Consider the following 24,110-nt stretch of genomic DNA (forward strand, 5'->3'; position numbering starts at 1 on the left):
ACAATTTTTAGAGATAAATAAGTTGTAGTTTGAATATTAACAGTGTATCATGTTTTAAAGAACATAAGACATAAAAGTGGTCAGTTTTAAAAGCAAATGATCTCAAATTGATGTGCATAAAAAAAACTCTTGATGTTAGTATTTTGTTAGCAAAAACCTGTTTTTTCTTTTCAAAGACTGAACTGTAGTGTTACAAATTGAACAACCCTAAAGAGTTATTACATAAAGGTACAACTTAAAAATGCCTGAATAATTACAATTATTTACATAATTGAAATTAACTAATACAGTCTTTAGAATTTGCCTTATTAATGCATTGCGTTTTATTTTTTCTTTCATTTACTAGAAACACACAAAGCTATTTATTTAAGACTTTTATCTTGTTTGGTTTGCTTTGAACTTTTATTTTGTCCCATCATTTGATTGGACTTTGTGATGGAAAAAAGCAACCAATCACAGAGCGGCTTTCCTGAACCGACTTCGGCTTGTGCTAGCAGCGTTAGCCGTGTTCTCATCAGCACGACATTAGATGTTTGTTTTATTTCTGTTGCGAGAAACAAAAGCACAGATTGCCAAGAAGTATAAGAAGACGTCGACTTATATAATCACACATGGTAAGTATTAATTGTTTATTGTTTTGTAATAAAAACACTCGGTTGTTTTCGTAGCGGTTTTATATTAATAAACACAGCGGTCGCGGTTGTGTCATAAATAGCCGCGATTTGGAGATAGGGTGCTTGAATGACTGCGTGCGAAGGATTGAGCTATGACATATGTAGGGCGCCTACGAAGGGAAAAGCGATGGATTTGGTATTGAACCGGTGGTTGTTGGGCTTAGTAGCTAAACGAGGGTCAACTTATGGTGACGCAAGGTTAATAATCGTTAGTTTAAATTGGAGGTTACTCGTTAGTCTTATTAGCTTAGTTAATTTTAGGAATTGTTTGCATTCAAGTTAAAAAAATAGGGCTTTTTTTGTTAGGTCGGTTGCTAGCAACAATGGGGAAAACACTAAGTCAGGGGTTTAGATATATAACGTTTAATACGTGTGAGGCTCTGATCTCTTTATCATACTGTTGCTTTTCCCCTCTCTCTTTCTCTCTCTCTCTCTCTCCACCTACATCCTCTTATAACATCAGATGCTCGGGGATTCGACTGCAGTTGACTGAAGACTCCTGGACATCATGTCCCCTGTCCTGCTGTGATCTTGAACACTTTGGGAATCAGCTTTCCTCGTCTTTAACTCTTCCTCTAATACGATGGACTCTGGAGCGGTGAGCATCTTGGCCCTCGCCACTTCTCAAATCACACCTCTTCTTCCTATTCTTCTCCTTCTTGTTTGTTTAACAGCTGTTGGAATGCAGTAGGTTTGTTACATTACCACCAACTGTAGGTCTCATTCTTCCTATTTTTTCTGGCCTTTTAAAGTGGACTTTTTAGACTAGCCTTTCTTAAATCATCTAATGCATCTTTCCTTAATCTTGTCTTGACTTGTCCTGTGTCTTGAGCTCTTTGTCTGCTTTTATCCGGCACTTCCACACACTTTCTTCTCGACACATTTCCTCTCGGTACATTAAATCGCTTCTCGATCCCTACACCGCACTATTAAGTCATTACTTACACCTCATTGTTCTCGTGTAAAGGTCTTGTCTTTCTCACTGAGCAGTAGCAACAAGAATCACCACTCGCTGCCCTTTACGATATCACAATACCTAGGTGTCGATTTGATTAATATTGCGATTTTGTAAGTATCACAATTTTATAAAATCCCGATTTGATAATAAAAGTCCTTGAACTTTTAAAATAAAAAGTTGAGTCATAACTCAGTTTTATTCCTTAGCTTTATTTAACAGCTTCAAAATTGAACTGAACATTAGTAATTAAATGTAGCCAATTCCTTATAAAATTAGATTTATCACTTAAAATCCAGGTGCATTATTTAAACAATACAAACTAACTTCATATACAAGAGTTTACTGTTTAACTTCCAATTAAATGAAATCTAAATTTTTAATGAGCAGCACATATCTTTTTCATTCGATATAATTATTACTTCAAAACAAACACAGGCTGCCAGTGTGTAAATAATTCAGAGTGTACCGTGTGTAGGATGATAAAGTAATAGCAACACTTTACATCCACAAATACCTCCATATTCTCAAAACTCAGCTTGACAGTGAGTGTACGGGTTGAGAGGCTGCGGGCGCACAGGTGGGCGCATCCGGCTCTTAACATGATATCACTTCTAAAAGGGATGAGAATTGACAAGGACCTACAATATTATCACAACAAAGGTGCCGATTCTCAATGTGTTGTGGCCCTGTAAGGATCACGATTTTATAAATATTCCGATTTGATATTAATTTTGAAAGTTTTGTTTCAATTTTAAATGCAATCTCCTGCGCTGCCTGCCAACGTGTGAATAGTTTAGAGTGCGCCACCTGAAGGATTATACAGGAACAGAAACATTTTGCCATCTTAAATGCAAACAAATGTAATTTAAAAATATGGTTAGGGAGTCAGTGTGGCGGTATGTGAATCTTCACACAAAAGAATTGTGATAGATCACAGAATCGAATCCCCTCCCCCCTATCTCTAGCTTCTGCTGCACTAGATGTTCAAGACTGAGCAGTGCTCATGGTGTGTTGAGACTGGTGTGGTATGTGTATAAAATGTGTTTCTTTTGGGCTATTTGGAAGCTTATGTACTCGGCACGGGATCAGTTATATGTGAGGCTGATCATCAGTGATACCCGATCAAACTGAAAGCTAGACATTTCTGGTCACTGGCGGATTGACCGGGGCAACCATGTTATTAATGTCTAAAAAAACAGTTAGAGACTCAGTTGTACGGACACCTAGAGGAAGTTCATTTTACCAGTGTGTCACGGCGTGCGCCTGTGATGGGTGTGTGCCCAAATCACTATCGCTCCTCGCTTACTCCTCACTCACTCCTTGCTCACTAGATAGGCAGCCTCCTCTATCTGCACTGCCCAACAGACCTGCATCTGCACAACATCCTTTCCCTTTCTTTCCGTTCTCTAACCTTTAACCCTTTCCTTCCATATTTTTCCCTAAATAAATTTACATTTTTTCCCATAAGACCTCGCCTCGTGTCTGTGATATATGGTGCCGCCTGTGCAGCATGGGTTGAACCCGTTACATGGTGTGAGAATAGAAAAGAGTCTAGATGCATGTCTTCCTCGATCTCTGAGAGATAGTGGGACCAGCCGAGTAGTACTGGAGGATCAGAGGGTGTGATTGGAGCTGAGAGGTAGGTGGGTGCTGAGCCATTTTTAGCTTTGTAGGCAAGCATCAGGGTTTTGAATTTGATGCGGGGAGCTACAGGAAGCCAGTGCAGGGAAAAGTGGTTTGGTGTGGGAGAACTTGGGAAGGTTGAAAACAAGACTGCAGCTGCATTCTGGATCTGCCACAGAGCACTAATGGTGAACAGTGGCAGACCTGCCAGGAGTGTTGCAGTAGTCCAGTCTTGAAATAACGAGAAACTAAACAAGCACCAGAGTAGTCAAAGTCAACTTTATTGTCGATTCTGCTACGTGTACAATACATGCATATAGAGAATTGAAATTCCGTTACTCTCAGTCCCCTTACATACAACAATAAATACAAAATTCTTTTATTAACAAACACAAACTAAGACTATCGCAGTGGTAAGACAAATGACTAACTGTCCTGCAAAAAGGGATGAATAACACGACAGAAGGCCGATATGATGCAAAGTGGAACAGTGCAGCCTCTGTGTAGAGTAGAGTATCCTGTGAGGGAAAAAAATTGGCGAATTCTTCTGATGTTGTAGAGAAGAAATCGACAAAAGCAAGTAAGGTTTTCAACGTTTGGGGAAAATTACACTTGATTGCCAAGAGTTTTCCCAAGATTGTCGGCAGTATATGAAAGAATGATCTGATTGTTGTCCAGGAAGATTACAAGGTCTTGACCAGGAATGAACAGCAGTTTGGTTTTACTCAGATTAAGCTTCAGCTGATGGACTGTCATCCAGGATGAGATGTCTATGTGGGATGTCCTGTATGCTGTGGTTGTTAAACATGACACTGCAAGGTTCACTATGTTGGGCGTAATATGATTATGTGAATGGTGTGTTTGTGTGCACAGGAGGTGATTCCTATTTGGCAGAACAAACCTCACGGTGCGACCCGAAGTGTGGTAAGGAGGATCGGCTCCACGCTGCCACTGAAACCCTGTCAAAGAGCCTGTTTCCAGGTAACGCACACATGCATGCACAAACACATGACTTTTGTAATTTCACTGTAATAGATGTTCTTCCTTTCATTCTACCTGTTCGCTTTTTTTTTAATTTCCTTTTACTGCCTTTTTTGGCCTCTTTTTTTTTTTTTTTTTTTTTTTTGCATTTTTACCTCTCTTTGTCTTGTTTTCCTGCTTTCTTATTTTGCTGTTTATGCTTTCTTTTTATTTTTATTTGCCTTTCCACTTTCTGTTCCTCTTTCATGCTTTCTTTATCTTAGTACTTACGTTTCCGCATCAATATTTTTTCTCTTATTTGTCTATTTTTTTCAAAAGATTTTGCGCTTGCTTGCTTGCTTGCTTTATTTTGTTTTCGTTTTTTGCTTTATTTCATTCATTCATTCATTTTTTCTTGCTGTTTGCCTTCAGTTTTTCCTATCTGATGTCCTTTTTATATTTTTGTTTGCCTAATTATTGCTTCCTTCATTCCTTTTGTCTTCTTTCTTTCTTTCTTATTTTCCATTTTGTTCAGTTCTTTCTCATAGCATTCGTTGTCTTTCTTCTGTTCTGTTTTTTGTATGTTCTTTACTTAAATTTTTTCTCTTAGCGTCTGTTTTTTATCTCTTCTATGCTAATACCTGTGTCAACATCTGCTCGTTGATTGTGTGTGTTTGTCTGTATGTGCTTAGGAGCTTCCTGGTGTGAACCCACTGCGCCACACGGACGGCCCCCTGGTGCCCACGCTGGCCGACATCGCCTGGATTGCTGCTGACGAAGAGGAAACTTATGCTAGAGTTAGGTGTGTGTGTGAGGGTGAGATCACGATAGTTAAACAAGCTCTATAGATTAAACATAAACTCACTGGTTTCTGGTGCATTGTGTTAAGAAACAGTGTCTCTTCTCCTTTTGGTCAGGAGTGACACACGCCCCTTCCGGCAGGAGTGGAGGCCGACGCCCCTCATGGTGATGCACAGGAACTCATCAGTGCCTAATTTCCGGCGTGAGGGAAAGCGCATGGAGGGTCTAAGGAAACCCGGGGTCACGGCGCTGAACCGTGCCACCGCCCTGCAGGACGAGCTGAGCCGCCTCCGTTCACAAATCGCCAAGATCGTCGCAGGAGAGACCGGTACTGTCACGCTCACAAGGGTTACAATACGTTGACATCTTAATTATTTTTGCCTTCTTACCCCCTCGTGTGTTTTTCATCTGCCCCAGACTCGAACCCCATCACCCCAGACCTCCTCTCCCCAGACGACACCACCATGGATTTCTCCATGGCTCCCTTTGAGAATGCGGCGTACCACCCTATGCCTGCCGCCTCCTTCGTCATCAGTGACGTCACAGAGGTGGACGAGGAGGAGGAGGAGGAGGAGGAGGAGGCAGATGAAGTCCCAGAGCTAGCGCCTGACCCAGTGCCCCCTGTCTGCATGACAGCATCAGCGACCTTCGACCTGGACCGGCCCACCATGGACCTCCGTGAGGAGGACGAAGACACGGTGTCACTGTCCAAGTCCACCAGCTTCGCTGACGTCAAGGACATCCTGAGGGACATGAACCGCATGAAGATGAGCAAAGACAGGTGAGAGAACACATGCTGGACAGGATGGACAGACACCAGAAGGGGGAGAGAGAAAGAGAACACTGATAGAGCTGTCATTCAAAACAAATAACACCAATTACATTAAGTCTCTTGATCTCTCCCTCTCTTTTCATATATGTCTTCATTTCTTTCCTTTCTTTTTAAATTGTCTTCTTTCTTTGTATGTATGTGTTCTTTTTTCAGGCTAGTTTACTTTAACCATCTGTCTGTCCTCCGTTCTTTCTTCCATTTATCGATCTGACATTTCGTTTCTTTCTGTCTGTCTCTGTTTGTCTGTACTTCATTGCCACTGACTAAATTTCTTTTGTTAGTAAGGGTGTCCTTAGAAGGGTGGCCTACAATAGTTGTATTTGTGGGACAAAAGTTTGTAGATTAAGGCAGGCTGTGTCATAACGTAAAGCAATCCCTGAACCCCACTGGGAATGGGGTGCTATTACTTTTTACCAAACAGGTTTTCCATATTTCCTGTTTTTCTGATTTATATCTGAGGGGCCTTATCACTCTGATTTTTGCATGCACCCCTGCAAAATGTTAAGTCGAGTCTCCCAAGCACAGGGGAGCAAAAAGACCCCTATTTAAAAAAAAAAAATGGTTCATTTAAAAAAATATATATATATTTTTTTTGAGGAATCTGTTTGGTACCCATGCCAAACCCCTTTGTTCCTCACGTTCCTAGCTTGCATGTTGTTTTGTTCGATTAAAAAAGAGACATGCCTCAAAATTTGTGCAAAAATCTCTCCATTGTGGTAGGTAGAGTGGACACACACTGGGAAAAAAAAACGCTTTGGGGTCTCTTTGGAGAAACAAACCTCCTGCACTTGTCAGTTTTTGACATACACACATGAAACCTGACATCTCACGACTTTCAAGCCTCCTCTTTTAAACAACCCCAGAGCACAAGCTCTAGCACCTACCGTTCCTCTGATCTAAGTAAGAGTAACACAGGAATGCTGTTGACTTTGAAGCTCGTTACGATCTCTGTGCCGGTGAGATTCATGTGCATTTACTCACAAACACGCTCTGGCATCACAGGCAGTATACAGACTTGTATCTTTATAACCATATGGGATGGAAACCAGCTGTTTAAGGGAAAGCGTTGCTCCATTGCACCCCCTACTTCACGATTTCTTTACAAATTGTATCTCGCCATTTACTGCCTCTTTCTTTCACTTTTTCTTTCATTTATCACTGCCAGTTTTGTTACTTATTTTATTTATTTATCTGACATTTTATTTCTGTTTTACTCTCCTTCATCTATCTGTCTTAGACTGTCTTTTTTTTCCTTTATCTCTTTATGTCCCTCTGACATTTTCTTTCTTTGTTTCCGTCTTTGTCTGTCTTTCTTTCTTTTGGTCCTCCTTTTTGTCCTTCCTTTTTTTATTTTTAACTCTCCTTTCTGACATTATTGTTCTTTTCCTGACCTTGTCTCTGTGACGTTATCTGTCTACCCATCTGTCTATCTCTACGTTTGGTTTGTTTTCCTGTATGTCTTCCATTGTCTCCCCCTTTTTTATCTGTCATTCTTTTTCCTTACAAGTCTGTGTTTTCTCTCTGTGCGTGTAGATTTTCCCGTGGCTGTACGTCACTGAGAGAGGAGGACTCTGCTTCTCTGATCTCTGAAGTTCTGAGGAAGAAGTTCACTTTGAGGGATGACGATGTTAACATGAAGAAATGATTTGCCTGCTCTCCATCCATACTGCGCATACAACCTGACACGTACGTAAAAACACATGTATGCGTGTGCTCACACACACGCGCATAACATGTTTAATGTTTATGTACAAATAGTGCACACATCCACACACATCATGGGTTCTTTTTTGCCCTTCCTTTTTTGCCATTGTTTCTTCGGGTTTTGCATTTAATTTTGCTTTTTTATTTGCTCTACATTTCATCTTTCTTTTATCTTTTGTGTTCTGCATTTCTGCCTTATTTTATTTCATTTGTTCTGCATTTGTTTCTTAGTCTTTCTTTGCTGATCTCCTGCTGTGTAGTCTGTTACCGCTTCTCCAGTAGAGCAGAACATTTTAGAAACATGTTAGCAGTGAGAATCCCTCCAGGAGCCTGGGAGGTGCCTCTGAGGAACCTGTTTTTCTGAGAGTGTAAAATGGCAGTAACTCCTGGGACAAATTGAAACACAGATCCCCCTGTGTGTCATAAGGAGCCTAATAACTTCTTTCACTTTACCGTGCGCGCGTGTGTGTGTGGGGATTAGGATTAGTGTGAAATATGAACATGGTTTGTGCTTGTTTCATGATAATAATTATAATGATGATATCTGTGTTGTCAGGTCTGTGCCTGTGGACCGCTCGCCATGGAAACACCCCAGCACCCCATGATGGCAAGTTAAGCCCCGCCCAATTTCCCTTAACAAGTGACTACAGCCACACAGGAATAGAAGTGAAAAACGCACTCTATCTTTCCCTCATATAATCACGTTGTATGTTATGTTTATTTACAAACTCTAAATGCTGCCTCCTCACAAACAGAACCGAGAGTGAAGAATTTGAACTGTCATCAGTAGATGAATATGAATATTGAGATCTTGTTAAGTTTAAACAAAAGTGTCCAATTCATGTTCTCCTTTTCTCATCCACGTTTATTTACTGTTACAAAATCCCTTTTATCTCTCCTTTATAAAGTCCTGCAATACATATTTAAACCAATTTGATGACTGCCTAATTCATTTGTAAATTCATTACCCCATATATTTTAGTTTTATTTATCTGGGACGCACACATTCTTGAAGAGCTTTCAAAACTTTCAGAGAAATTTAGGAATTGTATACTGTTTCGCTGAAGAAGAATTTATGTTCTATCTTATAGTCTGAAAATGTCAGAAAATGTTTTTGTTTTTTTTAACCCCGACACATGAATACTTTAAGGTTTAATTTAAAGGCGCGTGCGTCCTATGACAAGTTGTGTTCATGGTTGCTCTTGTTGCCTGTATAGTTGTGATAAATGTACTGCGTTTTATAGTTTTAAAACTAACTACACCGCTAATGTGAACCTTCAATCAATAGGCTTCAAGTCACAACACTGTTAACTAGTTTGCTGCAGTTTATTACACAAATTACGCTTTTAAGTTTTTCCCATGACTTGACCACAGTTTTACTGAAAGTTTTCAGTTTTTCATATTAAAGCCAAAGTGATCTTAAACAAAACTATAAATTAAGACAATTATGACTAGCTGTACCTTTAGGACAAACATAATGGCACCCTGTTTAAGGCACTGATGTGTACTGCACTGGCTAGGATTATACATTTTTTAAGCTAACAGTTACCCGATAAATAGTTAATGATAAGATGCACGAAAACAATAAGGCTTGCTCTAGTCTTGGTCTGGCCTCCTTCGGAAATTGTGGTGTATACATTAATGGGAATCACCAGGGGCTACCGGATACCCAGGCACAGATTCATGATTATATAAATCCAGATTCGGTATAATTTTTCTCCTTTCAAACTTATAATTGCAAAGAAATCTCTCCTACCACACAGGATTGTGTGCTGCCTGCCAACATGTCAATGGATTGGAGTGCACCATCTGTAGGCTTATAGAGGAACTGCAACATAGTACCATCTTAAATGCATACATATAAATTAAAAACTAATTTAAAAATAAAACAAATTTTTATCGCAATACATAACCAAACCTTTACTATGTAGTCATTTTTTAGTTCTCTGTGTTTTTTTTTCTTTTATGGAGGTTTTTAGGCGTGGCTTAAGCTGGTTGGTATTTATCAGCTTACACAATTGATAATGATGCCAAACATGGTTATCTAATGTTTTTTTTACTTTCCATTTAACCTATGTATAATTTACCAAAAAACACACAAATACAGACACTTGCACCCCATCTCACACACTCATCATTTCCTTCTAAGCTTAGTGACTGACTTCAGGTTTTAAGTATGTGTGCAAGATCTCTTTCTTACTGCCTTACCTACCCAAGGTTTTTTTTTGTTTTTTTTTGCAACTTTTTTGTTGGTATGTCCATCCTTGTTTGAGTGATTTGTTTCACAGGAATTTACCTTGAATGCTCCATGGCTATCCCTAAAACAGCATATATGTACTGTACATAATGTTTGTAATTTATACCATTTCATCATGCAAGAGACATGATGGTCTACTTCGTGGCCAAATAAACACAGCCCTTCGTGATACTTGAAGTTTTCATGATACAGGATGTGTAACACTGATATGTAAATTTACTTTTAACTAAGTACCAGCATTTTAAAAGCCTATTAAACACCATAGTTTTAATATTTTCTTTATAGAAATGTGTTCAGTAATGAGGTTCGTTAGAATTGTGAATTGTGATAATATCCCAATTCCTTTTTCACTTCCTAGTTCTTTCATTTACCTTAACTCAAAATATATTTGATCTAAATAGTGACAGAATTCCTTTTACTTTACACTGTAGGTTTGGTTAAATTAAAATTACAGTTTTTCCACCAATATTTGGAGTTTAATTTAGAAAATTTTGTACATTTCATTTTCCTTTTAAATCCCAATAAAAATTTCTTTAATATTGTCACATGGTGGACGCATGCTCATTCTCTCAATCATATACATAATAAAAATGTTTATACGTTTATTATAATCCGTGCTAAAGTAGAAAACTGCTTTGTGCACCAGACTATAAGCGCTAATAAGCTGATGAAGTCTACATTTCCTGACTGTATGTGAATGTGTCATGCTTAGAAAGAACTGGTGTTTAACTTACTCATGATAAAATATGAAGAAAAATAATAAGTGATCTTTGACTGTTAGAGCTTTCAGGAGTCTGTGTGTTGGAGAAATTCAAGCATGTTTTAATTCTTCCAGTTTGGTGGCAGATTGAGAATCTAGAGTGCAAGTTTTCTTCAAGAGAAGTGTTTGTGTGCTGTGGTTTTGGATTTTTTGTTTTGTTTCAATATGAGAATGCTGTACCTGCCTGTATATTGAGTGTACAAGAGAAAATAAAATGGACAATGTTGGAAATACACAGGATTCTCCTTTCTGTTTCTGTGTATGTTTTTCACATAACACTACTAGGTGGATTAGCGATACTAAGTATAGGTACTTGGTTTGGAGGAGTATGAGTATGTACTGCGTGTGTACCCCTAGGGTATACTCTTAGGTTACACCCAGTGTTTCTTGTAATAAACTCCAGATCTACTGGGACAAACTGGTTACTGATGATGGATGAATTAAAGGGCTTCTGATGTTTAATACTTGTAGTGACATCAGCTGACCTTAAGAGGACAGCACAGACTGAATAAAGTCCCTTAATTAAATTAAAACATTAAAGAAAATTGTACCAAATAATCTTAGCTGATTTTTCTAGATATAATTACTAGTGATGTTAAGGTATTGTATGTTGGCCTATTTAAATTGTGAATTAAATTTACACCGTTAAAAAAAAAAAATTAAAAACCACTGCACAAGCCTGTTTTTTTTTTCTTTGTGTGTGTGTTTACCATTAACTGAGCAGTGTTCAAGACCTGTGCTTGAAAGATGTGGAAGCTAATAATCTGGACTCATCTCGAATAAATATATTTAATGAATTATTATCTAGTTAATAAATAGTAATTATTCCTGATGTTATTCCTAGACGAACACGACAGTGATAACTTTGTGGTTGGGTCTTGATTTGAAAATTCGAACTTTTCCAAGCTGCGTGTGCTGCGTCTAAAGCTCGCTGTGTCTAATGAGGACTTACCTTCTAGTTTTGGTTAATTTTCTGGAAAAGTTGCATATTTATTTTGTCTTCAACATATGGCTGGTTGTTTGGGCAGAAGTCAACATTCATTTCTGCTTTTTTGGCTGTGGCTAATTTTCTGGCCAGAAACTACCTATTATTTTTAATTACTTCTAAATTTCTGGACAGAAGTTTTTATATCAGTAGACATTATTTCTAGTGTTCTAGATAGATGCTAGCTCTTATTTCTAATTCTTGCTAGTTTTCTAAACAGAAGCTAGCAATTGTTTCTTATTATTGCTAGTTTTATAGACGGAAGCTAGCCCTTTTTTTTTAACTCTTGCTAATTTCTGGACAGAACCTATTCCTTATTTCTAATTATTGCTAGTTTTCTAGACAGAAACTAGCCTCCATTTTTAACTTTGGATAGTTTTCTAGACAGGTGCTAGCCCTTATTTCTAACTCTTGCTAGTTTCCAGTTTTTTTCCTCTCGTTTCCTCGACAGATTTATTTATTATTGTTTTTTTCTTATTATGGCAATTTTTATAAACAGAAGTCAACCTTCACGTCTAGATAGAGCTATCTATTTTCACAAAATCTAGTCAACCTGAAATGGTTTTTACTTTCTAGCATTAGCTCTCATGACAAATAGAGTATAAGCCTATTAGCTTTCTTATTAAGCAGTAACAATTTGAATTAATAGCTGTACTTCTTAGATCCTTTTCTAAATAAAAATTTTTTTTATAGCCAAAATTAATTCTAGGGACAAATAAAAATAGAATTTCTACTTTTCTGGACAAATGATCCTAGCCCACTGTTGTCTATATGCAAGTTTTTTAGCCTGGACCGTCACACAGTAGCTTCGCTGAGATCACCAAACGTGTCCCATGTGCATGCTAAACTGTGATTTCCAGGGTTCTAGTTAACTTCATGATCCTTCTCATAAAGGCTCGATTCTTTTTATGCTGGCTTTGACTCGCGGTCTAATTTCTGAGCCTGAGTCCTTGGCCTAGTTCACTTCTCACCTCTCGGAAGTGGATCCTGCCTATTTTAGATGCCAGAAGATGTCTGCGGAGAATCGGATTAATCGAGTCCGGTGTCACAGTGTGGTTGCTAACGACTATAAATATCGACCTCTGCATGACATTGACACGTTTTTTGCTAATCCAGCTTGTCAGGAAAAGAAATGTGGAGTGATAACTGTGCTAATGTACGCGTTTGTTTACAATGTCGACCATCAAAAGTTAATCTACACTATTCGCTAGTTCTGTGTAGCAGCTTACATGGATCTTAAAGTCATGATGGGGTTCTCAGGAGAAATTGTCATTGGGATGTCACTGCATTGTTGCAGCCTCAATGGAGTTCTCACATGCCCTCTTCAAGCCTGTGCTATGACCTTGATAGGTCAAAGCCTCGTTATAGAAGACTGCATTAAGTTCACATCATGTTCTTCTAGTGCTTACCACGTTTATGGCACGCATACACATTTATGGCACAAACGCATCCATACCATCACTTCATAATGCAAAGCAACTGCTCGTGTCATGATATTTATACCAACCCGCCGGACGTAGTGATCATATAGTTTGTGCATGATAAAAGCCAGGTAAAAGTGCAGTGCAATCTGATTGAACATAATAATTACTTGGTTCAATCTTATCTGTCCTGGTGAGTGTGTCCATATGTGTGATAGTAAATTAGTTGCAACATGATAGCCACATTGAGAACCTGACAGGGACGTGGCTAGGAAGTAGTATGAAATTAATAAATGCACATTTTTCCATTTTGACCCTGTTCCCTCTGCATTCTTCTATATTTTTAGGACGCTGTGGAAACTTCATGGTGTTCATTGCTGTGTGACGGGGCCCTTTGCCAAATCTTAGACTATATTTTTTTTGTAGTTTTCACAGAATGTGATAAGAGCCAGAGTTCTAGATCACCTCAACCTAACAGATCATTTTAAATAACTTTTTGCAGGAAAAATATGTAACTTTCTTTCAAACTTATCTCTAGCCATCATATATTGTAAGTGGTGTATAAGTGACTATCCTTGACAAGACCTTTTACACAAACTCCGCACTCCCTCTCACTTATCGTCTTTACCGCTTTATCCTGTATACACGGTCGAGGGGGGCCTGGAGCCTATCCCAGGGGTCCACCCTGGATGGAAGCCATCGCAGGGCACACACACATTAAACATGAACAGTAAACAGCAGCACGTCTTACTGTTGAAGGAGTAAGCTGGGTAGTTTGTTGCTAACAAAAGATAAACAAGAATGTTTTTTTCCCACTGTGTAGCTGAAAAGCATGGATTTTGAAAGTGAAGTGATTTCGACCTCTGACCTCTCACTTCTAGGTGAAAATAAAATGCAGCAAAGGATTGGGACCCAACTTTCTGGAGCCAGGTCAGGTGGTGGTGTTGAGAATTTTCTGACCAGTCTGACCACAACACAAAATGGTGACATGGAGCCATCTAGTTGACTCCTCCATTAAAACGATGAAGGCTGGAGGTGAAATTCTAGTCATGGAACAGGTCTACAATCTCTACTCTTAGAAGAACTAAACCTTTAAACATTTTTTTTACAACTACACCCTATAAAGTATAGTTGACCATCACACCCATACATGGTCTATCCCCCAATCTTTTTGTGACTCACTATTGTATAGCACATCTTTGTATGCAGTAGGGCTACAATTTCAATTCACTGGAACTAACTGGCCCAAAATTTCATCCAGCATGATCATGAAGTTTAAGGTTGGAGTGGGATTAAATGGAACTGGAGCCTTGTTGACATCCCCACATCAGTGAACACAAATCTTCACCACAATCAGAGCAAGGTCTTCTACTACTGTACATTGTCAATAATTCTAATAAAGGTACCAATGGTGTATTCTTTTGTTCCTGGAAAGGTACATCAAGGTTGTGTCAGGTATATCATTGCTGTTACTCTGGCTGTAATCATTAAGGGTTGCCACAGTGGATTATCTTATCCAAGTTTTTTGTCATTTTGTTCAGACTTGTGAAGAGCACTAAGGGAGCCCTGCGACCCCACCCTCCAAATGGCAGCCGAGAAGCCTACTGTACCACTGATCCATCAACACCTTAGGATAGATCTTGTGTACCTTTCATTCATAAAGGAAAATATATGCACTATTACATCTATGATTTAAAAGATCATTTAAGGTATCAAGGTATATTGATGGTACAGTATTTAGTAAAAACTAAAGTGACAAAGAAAAACTACGGCCTACATTATTTTTACATATTACATACTATATTGCTTTTTTCTGAGCATGTAATTCTCCAATAGAAAACTGATTTGTTTCAACTTGATTCATTCTCTACCTGAACACAACAACATGATCTGGTTTCGTGCATCCAAATAACTGATGAAACATCCTGAGATCTGTTTGCCATAAAATAATGACTCACAAACTATGCAATTTCCTCAATTAAGTCCTGCCAGAGGCTCATTGTCTTCCTGGCAGTCTTCACCTCTTTGTGCCAGGAATTTAGGTAAGCCATTTTCTTTTTAATAGACTTTACCAGGGAGGACAAAAGCATGCAGGGGATCTTCATGGTTGGTCTTTTGGTCTTGTACGAAGGGTCATGTCTTGGGAGAAGCAGGTTAACTTAATTTTACAATGTGAAGATCTAAAAAGGAAAATTCATATTGGTACAGGAAAAAAACTATGACCACATCAATAATTTTTTAAACTTAACACTTGTTTATTGGTTGACTAAATTAGATTTATATAATTAAGGTTATTTTTGAAAATATTTAACATTGTATCACTGATGTGATTTTTCTGCTTTGTCAAAATAATCTATTCTATCTCTGAATCAGGATGCTTATCATTTCTGAATGTTAGATAAATACTAAATGTTATATATAAGACTCAGCAGGCTAAGATGTTTCCTACTATAATACAAGACAAATCTTAACTGTTACCTTACACTCACATTTTCTGGATGGTGTGTGGGTGTGAGTGCATGTCCACTGTGGTGCCTAAATGGCAGACCCCTCGTGTCTTGTTCTTCGTTAGGATGTTTCCAATTACCTCCTGTTGCTATGATACCTTTCCCGACATACAGGATGCTAGGAAACAAAACCCTCAGTGGAGAGGTGCTCAGAAACACAACACTCTGAACAGAATCAAGCGTTTTCCCCGATGGATGAATTCACACTAAAATCATCAGCATCCATCTGTGTTATTTCATTCTCAGGAGATGTCATATTGCATGAAAAGTCCACTTTAAGCACCGATAAGAGTCTAGAACATGTCTTGTGCAGCCATATGAGAAACATTTTACTTTAATAGTACTCCATAAAACTTTTTGTACGACATTTCACAAGACCCGTTTATCCTTTAGACACGGATTGGTTTAACATTTTTACACCTACTTGCCATGTTGCTTTTACCTTTTTTTGACTCAGTGTATTCCTTCCCTTTATAAAACTGCTGATATATATATATATATATATATATATATATATATATATATATATATATATATATATATATATTAGCAGTTTTATATTATTATGATTATTATTATTATTATTATTATTTTTATAAACAAAATATTATTGAAAATATTATGTGACTACAATAAATGAAAAAAAAAACACAATTCCTAGCTTTAAACAATACAGGAGTAACAAAAATAAATAAATTTAAACTTTAGAGTAGCAGAAATTACCTATATACTTCAATCACAACATTAACTCCAAACACAACAAAATAGACTCCAAATCCATCAACTCTAAAGACAACATAAATTCCAATTATTATTAACTTAAAATACAACATTACCTCCAAACTAAACAATGTATTTAAAACACATCATCTGAAAACATAATATCAACTCCAAGCTCAACAGAATTAACTCTAAACACATCATTAACTTCAAACACATCAACTCTAAATAAAACATTAACTCAAAACGCAGCAACATCAACACAACTTTCTTTTATCACCTCATACATACATAATTTATAGCGTGTTTAATTGGATATAAATTAAGCAGAATGTGAGCGAATAAGATTTTAGAGAAGCATAATGATTGAACAACAGGGTCTATTATACATTTTTGGATTTTTATCAAACATAAGTATGTTATCTTGCTGGTTACATGGTTAGTGGTTAACTACTAGGCGTAGAGCAGCTAGTTTTATTAAAACACACCAACCTGATCATCTCCTGAGCCTGCGTTTGCATTGGACTCGTGACTCATTATCCTAAAATGAGAATGTTGTCTTGACAATTGATGCACGAAGAAGAACAATAACATTGTCAGCGTCTATAAATAGTATAGTCATAAAACAAAACCCCATTTGATTTGATGTGAATGTGTATCTATGTGTGTGTGTGTGTGTGTGTGTGTGTGTGTGTATCTTTACTCTTTACTGGCTTCATAAGTGGTTAAGTGACAAAATGTAAATAGTTTTCATATGTTCTTGTTGTCCTTAACAAATTCTTTAAGAAATGTCATTTAGGTTTTTTATATTCCTTTTTCATAATAACAACAACAAAAACAACAACAACAAAAATAAAAATAAAAATAATACGTGTACCAGAAATTGCTGTCCACCCCTTCATACTGGTGAAACTGTCCCTTTAGGAAACTGGCCAAAGTAATCAGTGACATCACAACCATCACTTTATCTTTCCTTAATAGTGGCTGAAACCATTGCTGTAAACGCATAAAGTATTTACACTTATATTCCCTAATTTCCATCATATTGTGCTTGTAGCTTGATGTTGTCAAGCTTAACATGTCCATCCTGTCATAACAATTCTGATGAGGACACCAAAGGCATATCATAGTGATATTAACCCAAAAGGAACAGCACAGTTAGCCTTGCTCTCTGGAGACATCTTTTCTTTGTGGAGGGTGGGTTCCCGACTGTGATTTTTCCGGATTTGTAGACTCAGGTCTCCTTACATACATGTCAAGAGTTCTCCTAGGTACTGCGATGTGATGAATGGTGTGATAAGGCATGGATCCTTTATCCTTAATACCCACACAGTGCCAAAGTCAGAGAGAGAATAAAAGGAAATTTGAAAAGGTGGCAGGAGTGAGAGTCTGTAAGAGAGAAAACAGAGAGGAGGGAGCAAGAGGAAAAATAATGTCTAAATTGATATTATACTAATATTTGGGTTCATTAGTAAAAAAAAATATTTAGAAGGCATCCAAAAGACTATTCTAAAAACATGTATGTACAGTATATTACCCAGCCAGGCAACCCTGTCTTACCCTCTATACCCATGATGAAAAAAAAATTCTGGTGAATGAGGGTGTAAAATTAATTGACATTTACAAAAGACTTCAAGCGCATTATAGTGGTGAGACTCTTAGCCGCAGTAAAACATTTGAACGATGGAAACGTTTTAAATAAAGCTGAACTGTATGCCTGTGTATGATAATCTATACCATGGTTGCTCAGAGCCCAATGCTGTCATTCCTGTAAGCATTCAAGCGAGTGGAATATCTGATCCTTGAAGAATCGACGGATAGTTAGTCGCCAACTTGCTGAAGAGAGACATCTATCTGTGGGAACTGTACACACAATCGTTCATCAACATCCCCCAACACTGCCACATCCACCGTACACTCTTGACCTCGTTCCAAGCCATTTCAACATGGTCAGGCTATGAAAGGAGTTCCTGGGAGGCCAGTGTTTCAGATGTGAGACAGGCAGTTCAATCATGGGTCCAACACACTTAGAAAACTTTTTACCTTGATGGTATCCAAGCACTAGAGAAACACTGGGATAAGCGCGTTAGTGTAGCAGGAGATTATATAGAGAAATAAGAACTGTGTTCAGTTATTCTACACAATCAAAAGTCCTGCTTGGATTTGAACACCCCTGGTAAATAAAACCCCCCAAAAAAAAGGTTTGAGGTGGAATGTGTGGCATTAAAGATGACATGGGGTTTCATTACAAAAAAGATTTTAAAAACACAAAGGGCTGAAACAAAAAGTTTGAAAGTTATTATAAAACTCTACATTTTAAATGTATTCTTAAAAATATTATGGTATTTTAGAGTTTATCTACCAACAAGAGTTCTGTTCATGTAATATTGTTTTCTTCTTCACCTCCTTATAGAGCACTGCTCCAAAATAGTCTCAATCAACTGTCATCTTTATCGCCTTTACTACCAGGCTTGAAAGTTTGCGCCCCCGCCGTCATTAAATTGGATCCAGTTCCCCAGTTAAAGTGTAATGACAGAATACAGCACACATGTGCACTTTGTTAAGTCATTGTTAAGGCATGAAAAGTGCAACCAGGCTCAAACCCTTAGGATTGTTTTGAGGTCGTGCATCAAAAGACAGCTCAGACACAACCGAAAACAACAAAATATCAACTTCAAAAGAACTGAAAAAGAAAAAAAAAAAAAGATATTAGAGCTGCTATAACAAACATGATGTTTTTTTTTTTGCTTTGGTATGTTACATTGTTATGAGAATAATGACACACTTCACGGCATGCTGTTGTTGGAAAATAATCTTTAGGACAGTAACAGTCACTCTGCTTCATCACATCGTCATTGATTATTTGTGCAGAACTGAATGACATGCAGGGCTTTATTCCTTACTTACAGTGGATGTACATTATCCTGTTAAATTCCCAAGAGGAGCCCTGACACTGGGTGACCATTGAAATATAGTTATAATGACTTGTTTAATTTTATAGTTTAAATGACATTGATTTAACGTTGAATTAACGATCCAAATACAACCTCAACACAACAGCATTCTAACTTTTATTTGGAGAATTAATACCAATTAACATCCATTGGCACCACATCCATTCACAGTTGGTGCGTAAAGCAGGAACATTTATATCAACCAAGATCTATTATAATGTGCTTTATTATGTGTACTATATGCACTTCAATTCTGATTGAAGACAGACTGGAGAAAAAAAAAATGCTTTCTGGTTTTTGCCCTAAAACTTTTAAAATTCTGCACATTTTGCCACATTGGCGGTTTAGGTAAACTCGACCCCATTATTGCTCATACATGAAAAGAATAAGGCAGACATGCAGGGAGTGACTGTACTGGTGCCAGATATTCCTCCAGCTTTTTTTAATGTGGTCGTTGGTCTCTTGATAGCTTCCCTGAGAAATGTCCTATTCTTGGGAATGTCACTCTGGTGCCCCATTTTCTCCACCTGCTTTTGATGGCCTTCACAGTGTTATATATTACCTCTAACATTTCAGTAATAGTATTTACACATCGTAAATATTTACACCTCCTATATTTCATCAATTTTATCCTGTACATGCTTTGTAAGCTATGCGGACTATTGCTTCGGCGGCTACAAACCAACAGCCTTTTTCTCATTTAAAAAATTAAATACAAACAGAACTGTAAAAAATAAACTAAACAAAAGATGTTGCACTCTTTCATGACAGTGTATTAAATGTGCCGCGATATGTCCCCCATCCCTGGCTTTCCCAGCAGGCCCACTCCTGTGAAGCGATTGATCAAATTGCCATGGTCTATTAAGAACATTTCCTCACATCTGAATCCTGAGTGGAAAAAACATAGCGTAATCGAGCTTTGAACGAAAATCCCAGATATATCTTACAGGCTTTTATTGTCACTACTAATGGTAGCATTTGCACCAAAAACCAGTGAGAAACAGCAACTGTAATTATTATGTTGTGCTCTGATGCCCACAACACCCACACACACACACACACACACACACACACACACACACACACACAAACACATACACACACAAACCGATATATGTAATTTCCACTTCAGTCATGCGCACTCTAGCGATTAATTCTAATACAATGGATAAGTCATTTCCCATGGGGGAATGAGTCATACTACCCTGACATGTAGTGTAGTGTAGTGTTGCGTGTGTGTGTGTGTGTGTGTTTTGGGGGACAGTTACTGTTTTTAGACACAGCTTCGTCTGGTCTGTTCGGGCCAGGAGGTTCAGCATGAGAGAATGTACAGAAAGAGAAATATGATGTTCAGATTGAGGTGATTTATAGTCAGATCTAAGCCTAAAGAAGGTTTAGCTGAAAGGATCAGCTGAGACATTTATACAGTGTAAAATATTTTCCTTTCATTTCACTCTAGAGCTCTGAGGCCGATGCGGCACATAGTAGAAGTTTATACTCAGCAACTTACCAAATAAATCATCGGCCTGGCTTGAAGATATGCCATTTGGCTTTTTAAAAATAGAAATGTGGGTTGAACTTTATTTATTTTTTTGGTTCATTTATTTATTTATTTATTTATTTATTGAGGAATGGTCATACCAAGCTTCCCTCTCACTACATTTTTATCCGGAGTGGAGCAGAATCAGGCAAATATAATTAGGGTGAAATACATAGTCAGGAAACAAATAAATGAAAGCAACTTAGCAAATAAAAGTATCCTGGTGAAGAAAAGACAAACTAGTACGCAGTGTTGGGTATAACGAGTTAAAAAAGTAACGTGTTAGAGTACTTGGATTACTTTTTTGATGTAACAAGTAATCTAATGCTTTAGGTCCGCCATTTAAGTACTCAGTTCTCAATGTAATCCGTTATTTAGACAATTTATGTAACCCGTGAGTTAAACAGCAGTGATTCCGTTAGTGTGTGTGTGTGTGTGTGTGTGAACATCGTCCTACAAGCCCCGCCCCCAAAAACTCACCCACCTCAGTTATTCCAGCTTTTAGTAGTTAACCGATTATGCGTCAAACTTCACTAAGTGATGATGGTAGAATAATTATAAAGGTCTTGACTAAAACATTTTCTGAAATGGAAAAGTACTCTAACTAGTTACTTTTATAAGAAGGTAACGCTGTAATGTAACTGATTACTTTTAAATGACAGTAATTTTGTAATGTAATTAGTAATGTCCCCCAACACTGCTAGTAAGGGTGATCACATTGGTGAGGGAAAACAAACTAGCGAGCAAAAGCAGTCTAGAAAAGGGTATTAAACTAACAAAGTGAGCAAAAAAAAAACAAGCTAATGCACAGATTTGTAACACCGGTTTTATTGCTGGATCATTCACGTGTTCCGTATATGTATAGTATGTTTACTATATAGAAGTGTAAAAAAATTAATAAATCTAATTTCCTGATGCTAACTTCTAAGCTAGTTCTGCAGAAATTCATATTTGCAATAGCACTATCATCACCCTTCCTTACAACCAGGGCTAGTGATAGGATTTGGGGATTTTTGAGGGCTGGCAATCAAATTAGAAATCTCACAGAAGCTTTGTTAACAATGACCACAGTTCATCTCTCTCTGTCCAGTCTTATCTTAAGTCAGGACTTAATGTTTTCTAAAGAATGATCTTTTCAGGGCTTCAGGTGACATCTGAATCATGTGTCTAAACTATATCAGGAACTTTAGACTGTAATTCAGAGATGTTCATCAGCTCATTTAAGGGTTTGTCTTGTATTCCAGGCCTGTACCTAATTAGGTTCTATTCTTGGTTAAGGAAGCCATTAGGGATATAAGACTGGATTGACATGTACAGTACAGTATAAAATTTGAGACCGTCTAAATGCAGTATATAAAAATCATATTTAAATCAGACTATTAGCATGAAATGGAAATACAATCTTACGGGTGGAAGCCACCAGTGATTGTCCTGTCTATTTTAATAAAAGCTTTGTGCTGCAAAGGTGCTCCAGGTTATATGGTGGTAAATGAATTGTGACATCTTTGCTGTACGGGATTCTTGAAAGTCTCATTTAATCAGTTTTGCGTTTATTCCTCGAAACGTGAGAAAATTATGAAGTAAAAGAGCAGAGATGTGTGATGTCTCAGTTTATCTTCTAAACATTTGAATCTGGAATCAACCCAAAGTAGATTATTGTCTAAAAGTTTTGTTTCCCTTATACCACAGCAATTTGCCGACAAGAACAACTTTTGATTATAAAATTCTTAAATCACAATTTTATCCAGTGATAGTTACTTTTAATCTTGTATAATGTTCATGAAACAACTTTATTAATTTTCTCACTTATGCTATAGCAGCTATAAAGAGGAATTCCCTCACCAGCCTCTCTTTGAAGTTAATAAGGTTTAAACAAAGCATTTTGTCATGGTGGAGTTTGCATGTTCTCCTCATGCTTGGTGGGGTTTCTCCAGGTACAGTTCAAAGACATGCAGGGGAGACTAACTGCCATTTCCAAATTGCCCTGCAATGGATTGGTACCCTGAAGTCTTTCCATTTATATGTTGTTCATATTTAAAATGTCATCAATCATAAGGTCGCAGATAATAGTATTTTTGTATACATTATCTTAAAAAAGGGAGTAAAATTGTCCAATAGTTCAGTATTCAAGGAACAACTGTAATTAAACAGGATGCATTAAATTGCTTGCTGTCCAGCATTTAATATTAATCCCCATGAAAAATATTGGCACCCCCTGTCATGAAATCCATGTTAACCCAGGTCATCTAAGCTACAATATTTGACACAAAAGCCGACACACTGGCAACTTTAAATAAAGGTTTATGGGGTTTTGTGAGTCCATGCATAGGTGTGTGTGTGTGTGTAAAATGTGGCCTGTTTTTATCTCTGCAGCCTCATTACCAATGATGAGTAGAAGCGGATCAGGTCTCAGCCACACCAGAGACACAGAAACTAGAGCTTGATGACACTAGAGAGCTTACACTCACAGGAAGCAGGTAAAAGTGTGTGTGCGTGAGAGGGAGAGAGAGAGAAAGAGAGAGAGAGAGAGAGAATCATGGGTTTGTTAATCCTCTTGTTCATTACTTGTTCACTCTTTCCATGCTTAGCTATTTCCCTGAAGGCAAGTATGTGCAAGTGAGAGCAGAAATAAGAGGCGCACCAATATTAACATCATAATTTTTGTACAGATTCTCAGAAGGAGGCTGCTGACACCATCAGAATTCATCCAGAAAATGCTTTCTTTACTTATTTTATTTATTTATTTATTATTTTAAAAGAATGTGGAGCCCGAATAAAGGAGCATGAGATTGACTTTAGACATGGTATGATTGAAGTGTGTATATCATCCCTACTTACAAATGCCACCCACCCAACCATCTACACTCCCTGTGGGTTACCCTTCACATTAGAATTTTGTTCCATACATTTATGACATTTGGCAGACGCCCTTATTTAGAGAAACATAGATTTCTACCTGATGATACATCTAAGAAGTTGAGGGTTAAGGCCTTGCTTAAGGGCCCAACTTGGTGGTGCTGGGAATTGAATCTGGGATCCTCTGATCAGCAGTCTAATGCTTTAACCTCTGGGCTACACCATACCCAAGTCCACGTGCGTTCTTATCATAGACTGTAGAGAACTGGATAAACCCACTGTGACGGCACCCATAGGGTTTTTGAAGAGCGTTTTTTAAGGCGTAAAAGGCCGTGTGTGCTCTCATCGTCCCCAGCTTGGCAAGAGATGAAACCCTGATTAATCCACAAATAGGTGCAATGAACAGAGCCTGGCTGTTGTTTGGAACAAGCCTACATAACTCAGGTTAGCTATATTCATTTGTATGCCACTCTCCCTTTGCATTTCGTCTATACCCTAATGTCCCATGTCAATTCCTACATTTCCTGTGATAAGTTAAACTACATCAATTACAGTTGG

General features: G+C 37.7%; 1 protein-coding gene across 1 annotated transcript; it reads left to right on the forward strand.

Moving 5' to 3' along the window:
• Nucleotides 1-455: 455 nt before the first annotated feature.
• On the forward strand, nt 456-10,099 carry mtfr1l (mitochondrial fission regulator 1-like). The gene is made up of 8 exons (XM_053509521.1): nt 456-614; nt 1,138-1,272; nt 4,129-4,236; nt 4,908-5,017; nt 5,133-5,344; nt 5,434-5,797; nt 7,382-7,534; nt 8,109-10,099. The coding sequence occupies exons 2-7, from the start codon at nt 1,258-1,260 to the stop codon at nt 7,491-7,493; spliced, it is 921 nt and encodes a 306-aa protein (XP_053365496.1). The 5' UTR covers nt 456-614; nt 1,138-1,257; the 3' UTR covers nt 7,494-7,534; nt 8,109-10,099.
• The last annotated feature ends 14,011 nt before the right edge of the window (nt 10,100-24,110 follow it).

The sequence above is a fragment of the Clarias gariepinus genome, chromosome 13, assembly GCF_024256425.1.
Source record: "Clarias gariepinus isolate MV-2021 ecotype Netherlands chromosome 13, CGAR_prim_01v2, whole genome shotgun sequence".
NCBI lineage: Eukaryota > Metazoa > Chordata > Actinopteri > Siluriformes > Clariidae > Clarias > Clarias gariepinus.